This window comes from Mchenga conophoros, linkage group LG3, assembly GCF_057382185.1.
Source record: "Mchenga conophoros isolate Kocher_MC1m ecotype Shallow Benthic linkage group LG3, M_conophoros_male_GT1.1, whole genome shotgun sequence".
NCBI lineage: Eukaryota > Metazoa > Chordata > Actinopteri > Cichliformes > Cichlidae > Mchenga > Mchenga conophoros.
Genome location: NC_140528.1, coordinates 11,101,560 through 11,110,118, shown reverse-complemented (window position 1 = coordinate 11,110,118; position 8,559 = coordinate 11,101,560). Strand labels below are relative to the sequence as shown.

The 8,559-nt window shown below is 47.9% G+C and overlaps 1 protein-coding gene across 1 annotated transcript; it reads left to right on the top strand.

The window, feature by feature from the left end:
* The first annotated feature begins 528 nt into the window (after positions 1-528).
* Positions 529-3,098, top strand: LOC146577259 (phospholipase D1-like). The gene is made up of 3 exons (XM_085252616.1): positions 529-834; positions 1,125-1,373; positions 1,797-3,098. The coding sequence occupies exons 1-3, from the start codon at positions 613-615 to the stop codon at positions 1,848-1,850; spliced, it is 525 nt and encodes a 174-aa protein (XP_085108742.1). The 5' UTR covers positions 529-612; the 3' UTR covers positions 1,851-3,098.
* Positions 3,099-8,559: the final 5,461 nt, after the last annotated feature.

Genomic DNA, 8,559 nt, shown 5'->3' with positions numbered 1-8,559 from the left:
TTTCTTGTCTTGTTTTTATGGACATGAAGTCTGCCAATAAAGATTTAATTGAATTGATTATGAAGTTATTGAGCTGCACATACTTTACGACCTGCTTAAGTTCGAGGTCACAGCGTCTGTAGAGCAGCTGGAACATAATGAAGTCTACAAGGTTAAAGTTTTCTCTTCAGTTATTGTTCTTTCTGCTGCTTGGTTTGATGGATCTGAGAGCTTTTGTTTTTATTATTGTTATTTTAATTATCATTAATATTTTACTCATTATGTCTGCCCATCTCTCTAATGTGAAGGTCAAAGGTCAACATCCCAGTGACATAAGAATAATCCCAAAGGGGCAAAGGCAGCGGTTAATTTAGCACATTTAGCATTAAGGGTACAGCAAGGATATACTTTTACTTATTGTGGCAGGGGTGTGGTCTCTGGCCTGCTGCAGTGGAGGCTGGTGGCGGGACGTTGGACGGCACAGGTGAGGGTGATGGAGCTCATGACTCTCCCCTTTATAGTGACGGAGGAGACTGGCGTGGGGGAAGCGTGTAGTGGAGGAAGCCGAGGAGAGAGCTGGTTTCTGGTTACAAAGACGGCGTCAAACCAGAAAAGATTGCTCGTGGTCAAATAATGTGTCAATCACCTGTGAATCAAACTGTGTGTGGCTCAGTTCATGTCACAGTGTTGTTTAGTATATCTTCACTTGTCTCACTCTCCTTCTGTTCTGTCCATCAGGACGATCCTCAGCGCTTACACAGATCCTCCATCGATGTTTTGCATCCAATCAGTGATCAGTTCTACGAGGAGGCCTGGATGTTCACCAGCGCTCGCTACACCTCCATCTACCAGAAGGTGAGTGTACTCCTTTGTACTCAGATTAACATTTTACTTCTTAAAATACATTTTCATATATGAGCTTTCTATTATTTCATGGGCCATTTAATCAATATTAAAATTACAAGCATATCAACAAAGGTCAAGCTGGTTTTTTCCACTTGCTGTCACACAGTCATGGAGGAATACAATAAATACATAATCAGTCATAGATCCTGAACAATGACATTAAAAGAAAGTCTGTGGCTCTAAAAACTAAACAGTATAAAGACATGCTCCAAGCTGCTGTTTCTCTCCTACTCCTCTAGGTTTTCCACTGTCGGCCATCCAGCGATGCTGGAGGGCTACCTGGCCAATGCTGGCCTACACAAAGAGGTCCCGGCTCGGAGGAGCTGAAGAAGATCCTTGCCTTCCTCGTCAGTTTCCTCTTCAGTTCCTATCCCAACAAAACCTTCTTGCACCTATTAGCTCCAAAGAGGCTATGGTGCCCGTGGAGGTCTGGACCTGAGGCCTGTGCTCATCACGTGGATAGAAAACACTCTGACACCATTCTGGAGGTCTGATGGGACTCTGACCAAAACACAGATGAAATAAAACTTGAGGCTGGAGCTTTTAAAATTACTTTTTCACCTCATAGATTAATGCTCATGATTGCATGTTAGCAAGACAGCATCTCCCCAAGGTGAAACTCTCAGGAGACATTTACTCTTAAACTGTAATCTGGTTGAGACTACTTGAGGAGATCTTAGTAGCGAGTATGTGGATTTAGTCTCTTCACCAACAGCAGACAGACCCATGCCAAGAAAGCAGACATGTTCTCAAAGAAAGCCGAGAGCAGAGATTGGAAAAAGCTAAAAAGAAAAAGCTGCAGCTTCAGACGACTATCTGCCTGTAAGGCTGAAAAAGTCCAGTTACACTCTATTTTGGAAAAGCTCCCAGTTTTGGTAACCTGGACTTTTATTTCCCCTCTTCTGCTACAGATGTTGACTGTGACCTCAGAGGCCAACTGGACCACACAGCTGCAGCAGGAGTGAGGGAGAGGAGTCTTCATCCAGCTTCAAAGAAAACATCCAGGTAAAGTGACGTGGATCAGCGGATAAAGCCGTCTCCACTTTCAAAGGAGATCCTCTGAGAGAGAGACTCTCTGAGCCATTTTAGCCTCAAATTATAGGACTTTATAGTACAGCAACACTTTTAAAGGACAAAAATAACATAAACTGTGACTGTAATACAAACAAAGTATTGCATGTGTTTTTAAAAGTGTTCCTCCGATGGGCAGGATATCACTATTAGACTGTCCCACCAGCCAACTTCAACAAGAGACCACAGCAGCATTCAGTGATCAGCACAGATGTTCCTCTAACACTCAGCATCTGATCCCTGTTGGTCTGTGTGCTTCTGCTTTTGCTCAGTTAGAAACCCTGCAGCAACCCGACCCAAAACTGTGTCTTCTTGTTGGCCTCAACGTTGAAGTGTCAAACGTCCAACATCTGGAAAGGAAACCACGCCAGTGTACTGTGATGTTTCACCAACATGTGGCAGACGCTGGTCCTGCCTTTCATGCTGACATCAGCAGAGAGCCCCGCCTACCTCAAAGCCTCCCCTGTCATGTATTGATCAGGATGATTATGAAGATGAGCGAGTGCAAATAAGACTGTAAAAGTCCACGAGCAGAATGTTTGGATGCTTTCTAATGATTCATGAATATCATGAGAGTGTTTGTGTGTTTTGTCTTTTCTTTGCTGACGTTTGTTACTAACAAAGACAATTTACGCTCTGTGTGTGTTTTCATCCTTACCAGCCGCACTCTAACTGCAATGAAGGAAACAAACTGTAGAAATGGTCGACTCAGTGACTTCATAAAATATTGAAGTGGTTCAGGTAGAGCCAGTTTTTAAATGACCATGAACACTGAGCGTATTGTATCTGTACAGCATGTTTTTCTATTAGACAGATTTATAACAGAGGCCTTGCTCTCAGTAAGTTTGAAATCCTTTTCTGATTTCTTTTGTAATCTCTGATCTTTGTGTATCCTGCTCAGTTTGCATGCTGCCTGTAGGAGTTTCTGTCTTTGTATTTGAAGATAATTCATTGAATATACTCAGCTGCTTCCCTTTGGTGCCTCACACATCACTGAAGTTTTTCAGTGTCCAGTTATTTGTTTTTAATAGCTGTTTGAATTCTCTGTATGTTTGACCCTGTAGACTGTTTAATGGACTGCTCGTCTTCCTGTTTGTAACCACTGCCTGTTTAGGACTAAAGATTTGGATTTTTGACTTTAACACAGCCTCTGCGTGTCGTCCCTTTGTGTCCTCGTCCTCTGTGAATGTGTCACAGATGTTTCCATGATAATAACACAGCTTTCCCACAGTGGCTTGCAGCAGCATTTATTCACAGCACATTTGAGAAAGGTTCAGATTAACTCGATGAGTTTATATTCAGAATGATTCTGACAGTGGGCCACTGTGAATTGTGATCTTTCATCAGGTCAATGTTTAAGTTCAGTATTTCAAAGCAGGAGCTATGAACAGTCATCATGTTGGCATTAGAATTATTATTATTAATCATTATTAATAATGTCGTTACTCATGTATAACTTTGATTAGTATACATGAATTTTATCAATAGTAAAAATAATGAATAATTCATGTATAACTTTTATTGTGTTTTGTATATTAATTATATTTAAATAGAGATGTTGACCCTGTCTCTACAGTAGCATCAGTGTAACATACATTATTGGTCCAAGCTGTCATAAATGGGGAGCCTGATCCTTTATTATGAAAACATGACGAGTATTTTTCTTGTCAGTTGGGAAGAAGTTGGTCTTTTTTTCCTTCTTTTTGCTCAGTTTGTCTTTTCTTTGATAATTGAAACTCTGATCAAACCTACTCATGTTCACAGCATGTAAAAGCAGCTGACAGTCCGTGGCATTGTTGTTTGTAGAGGTGCAGTGTAGTGGGAGCATAAATCAAAAGAAAACAGTAACATTTATGTAATAAAACATCTGAATGAAAATGAACAGGCCCTTTATGAACTTCAAAGGGATCTGAAACAACACTTTTTAAAAGAGTATCTTGGGGTGTAGGTGGTCAAAATAGAAAACTGAGCTGAGACTCTAAGTTCAATCCATCCATTCGTTTTTACTTAGGAGGAAGAAATGTCAGGCTGGTGCAGGCTGGTTAGGTGCATGTGGTTATCTTTACCTAAATGAGTTCACTTTGTGGCTGCCAGGTTGGGCAGAAGTACCTGTCCCCTGTTAGGCTTAGCAAGGTTCTCCAGGAGTTTCTCCATGGGTAGAGCTTCTAGCTCCTCCAGCACATCTGTGGCCGTGCAGGCTGCCACTTTCTTGGTTGCTCTTTTTACCCCACTGGTGGATGAGCTGCAATGGTCTCCATTTGTCCCATATGTGTTTACTTCTTCTTCTTCTTTTGCATATTAAACACATTATTCTGTTTCTATGTATTTGCTATGATTTGCTATTTGTTAAGTAACATTGCTTCACTCACTATGCCGGGTTTGTGTGTGGAAGCATTCAGTTGCTGGCAAATCAAACATTCTGCAAATGAAGCTGAATACTCAGTTACATGTTTCTTTACATTTTATTATGTTACAGATTAAGTCATTTGTTCTTACTTTGTTTGTCTTTTCAGTCTTCATGAGGGTCAGGTGTGGGGAAACGCCCGCCCGTCATTTCCTCATTTTAAAGTCCTGCTGATGCCACACATGACATCAGCAGGTCAAACCAAGTGGAGGGGTTTGTTTGTCCATAGAGATGCTTCCTTTTGTTTGTTTTAAGGTTGTTAGTGGAAAATGATTCAATGTTTCTTTACCTTCTTTTAAATGTACAAAGATGCCCTTTGTCTGCCCTTTGTCTATGGTTAGATTAGTTTAGAATTATCCTTTTAGACTTTCTCAGCAAAGACATATTGTTTTGGGACATATTGTTTTTGATTGTTTTATCTCTCACAGCTTTCTCCCAGCTCTCTGCTGACGAGACTAGCGCCACATATGGAGTTGTTTATTTTATCTGTTTATTATTTTCTTATCCTGTTCTCACTGTCTTTCCTATAAAAAGTGCCTCTGTTCATGGTGTGAGTTGTCCTGAACAGCTTACCCGTGCGCACGTTAAAGCATAAAAAGTGTCATGGTCCTGAGTCTGAGGACTCAGTGTTTTGTGTTTCGTTATGCTTTTGTTCATTCAGAGTGTGTATTCTGTTGTGATTTTGCCATTTGTTAGGGTTCTGTTCTTTGCCTGCCTGCTCCCACTTCTCTGTGTTCCCTCTGTCTGTCCATGGTGTTATTGTGTCTGCTCATGAGTCTGCCTGTCAAGTTCAGTGTCCTGTCTGGTTCTCTGTGTCTGTTAGTTTCCTGTTTTATTCTGAAGGTTCATGTCTGATGTGACTGTGTTCAGTTTACATTTCCCCTGTCCCGTCAGCTCTGATTTCTCCCAGCTGTGTTGCCCTCCTGTCTCTCATCCCCTGATTACTGGTGTGTGTGTATTTAAGCCCTGTGTGTTCTCCTGCCTGTTGCCGGTTCGTCTGTGTAACTCCGTGTCAGTCTGCGTTACCCTGTGTTCCACGGTGTCCTGTTCCTCGTTTGCGTCTCTCTGCTTCTCATCCCGTTGTCGTATGCTCCCAGGTCTGTTATTTTTAGTTCTCCCAGTTTAGGTGTCTTTAGTTATTTGTTATGCCCCACTGTTTGTTTGCCACTGCCTGCATCTTGGGTCCTTTTTCCAACTCCACACGGCTCGCCTCGGCAGCCGTGACAAAAAGTAACCTTGTCTCATTGTGTCTTTATTTCTCCTGGGTCTTTTACAGAGTTTTCCGCCAACATTTCTTGGTCCTTCGGAGCCGGAGCGCCTCCATCGTGTCCCATCTCCGTGACCAGTCCACGTTGTTCGCCTGTCGACAGCTCACACACCAGGTGTGTGATAAAAGACCAAGAGCGTTAAATTCGGGTCTTGGCCAACGTCTTAGAAAGCGACCCACGGTGGTGGGGCCCGATCGAGGTGGACCAGACCCGGCGACACTGACCAGGTAGATACAGACACACTGACACAATCTTGCGTAAAAGCGTATTTTAAATTCAGGGAATTTAAAATAGCGGAAGTAGCTCGTCGACTGGTAGCTTGGAGCTCATCGACTGGAAGCTCCCCACCTCTGTGGGTTAGGTTTGAAGTAGCTCGTCGGCTGGTAGCTTGGAGCTCGTCGACTGGAAGCTCCCCACCTCTGTGGGTTAGGTTTGAAGTAGCTCGTCGGCTGGTAGCTTGGAGCTCGTCGACTGGAAGCTCCCCACCTCTGTGGGTTAGGTTTGGAGCTCTGGGTAGCTCCCCCAGCTGGGTCTAGGGAGTAAGTAGCTCGTCTACAGAAAGACTGGCAGCTCCCCTTATGATAAGGGTTCCGATCGCGCGAATAGGTGTGAATGTGTGTGTGTGTGTATTGTTTTAATTAACGGAGCAAGCTGAATTTTCACGGTCCAATAAGAGACTGAGCTGCTCCTACTGTTCACTGACGTGCTGGTGAGTTGAGAGAATGGTCAAGTTCCGTCTCGTAAAGTTCACACCGCTTTCGGAACTAGTCCGAAAGTCGAAGGGCGTGTGAGCAACCACTCTCGTCTCTAATACCAGCGAAGGTGATAGCAGCTGTATCGTGTATATATTACTTAAACAAAAATAAGTAAATACATAAATAAGATGGGTAATCAAGCAAGTGAAATTAAAACTCACTCCTGCTGACGAGCAGTGGTGAGAAAAGAAAAGTCCAGACGCCGGACAAAAACAGTGTCTGTAAATTGAGAGATTTAAGAAAACAAAATTGGCTGTACCTACCTCTGTGTGCGTGTGTCTGTGCCTGGTGTATTCCACAAGTGGTGCCGAAACCCAGGAAAGTGCCGGTGGGGAAATGTCCGACCCACAGGCCGCGCCACCCGCCCAGCCTCTGCAATTCTTGGCGCAGATGCTGGCGGAGATGGCGACGATGAGCCGGGATCAGGCGGCCGACCAGCGTGCCCACCTGGCCGTGCTGCGGGAGCAGACGGACCGGCAGACGCAAGTTCTGGAGCGGCTGGTCGGGGCCGCTGCCACGCCGAAGCCCTCGCCACTGTCGGTGGCGGTGCCCCGGATGGGGGACGGGGACGACCCACAGGTTTTTTGGAGACCTTCCGTGCCACGGCGGAGGCTTGCCAATGGCCGCGGGAGGAGTGGGCTCCACGGCTGCTCCCCCTGCTGTCCGGGGAGGCACAAACAGCGGCCCTGAGTCTGCCTCCGGCGTCGAGGAGCAGCTTCGCGGACGTGAGCCGGGCGGTGGTGGACAGGCTGGGGCTCACCGCCAAAGACCATCGCCGGCGGTTCCGGGCCTGTCGGCTGGCTACAACGGACCGACCATTCGCCTGGGCCCGGCAGCTGCGCGACGCGGCGGTGCGCTGGCTGCAACTGGGAACATCGGAGGGGGAGACGAAGCTGGTGGACAAGGTGGTGCTGGAGCAGTTCACGGAGGGATTGCCAGCGGAGACGGCGAGATGGGTCCGGTGCCACCGGCCCGCAAGCTTGGAGGTAGCGGTGACGCTGGCGGAGGACCACCTTGCCGCTGGAGCAGGGGAACCCGGGGACGCCGGACGGAGGCCGAACAAACAGGCCCCAGTGCCGGCCCCGAGGCGCCGTGTGCCGGCACTAGGGCAGGCAGAGCGGCTGCCGGCGCTGAGCCCCACTAACCCTTTCGCGGCGTTGGTGCCGTCCAGGGGAGCCGAGCCAAGTGGAGCCGCCACGGAGAGCAGCACAGACGCCGGGGCCGGAGTGTTGGAAGTGCGGGCAGCCGGGGCACCTGAGGTATCCCATAGTGCCGCTGTTATTAAAGTATAAGGGCAAAACGCATTGAGTAACGGCGGTGGTTAGCCCGCGCCTGTCGCACCCCCTGATTCTGGGTACCAATTGGCCGGGGTTTCATCAGCTACTGGGGCAGTACGCGGGGGTGCGATCACGACTGGAAGTGGGGTGTAGCGTGTGTTCAGCGGTGACGCGGGGTCGTTCGACACCGACTCCGGGGGGGAGGAGCCGGCGGGTCCCTCACGGGACGTCCTGCCGGCCCCGGAAGTGTCCCCCATGGGTGATTTCCCACTGGAGCAGTCTTCGGACGGCACCCTACGCTCAGCCTTTGACCAAGTGATGGCTATTGATGGTCACGTGGTGCGCCCTGAGGCCGCGCAGACCTACCCGCGTTTCGTCTTATTAAATGACCGATTATATCGAGTGAGTCGTGACACTCAGACAGAGGAAACACACACCCAGTTGTTGGTGCCGCAGGGCCGCCGGGAAACGCTTTTCCAGGCGGCCCACTATAACCCCATGGCAGGGCATATGGGCTATGAGAAAACTCTGGAGCGAATAACGGCCCGATTTTATTGGCCAGGCATCCGAGCGGATGTGCGCCGCTGGTGCGCGTCCTGCCCGGACTGCCAACTTGTTAACCAGCCGGCCATACCGAAGGCGCCGTTTCATCGGGCCGTTTCACCGGAGTGCACGCGGCTACCGCTTTGTGTTAGTCCTGGTGGATTACGCAACGCGGTACCCGGAAGCAGTTCCGCTGCGCACCATCTCTGCAAAGAGTGTGGCGCAGGCACTGTTTCAGGTCATCTCCCGAGTCGGAATCCCGAAAGAGATACTGACTGACCAGGGCACGTCGTTTATGTCTCGTACACTGCGGGAACTGTACCACCTGGGGGGCGGGCAGGTGCGTCCACAGGTGG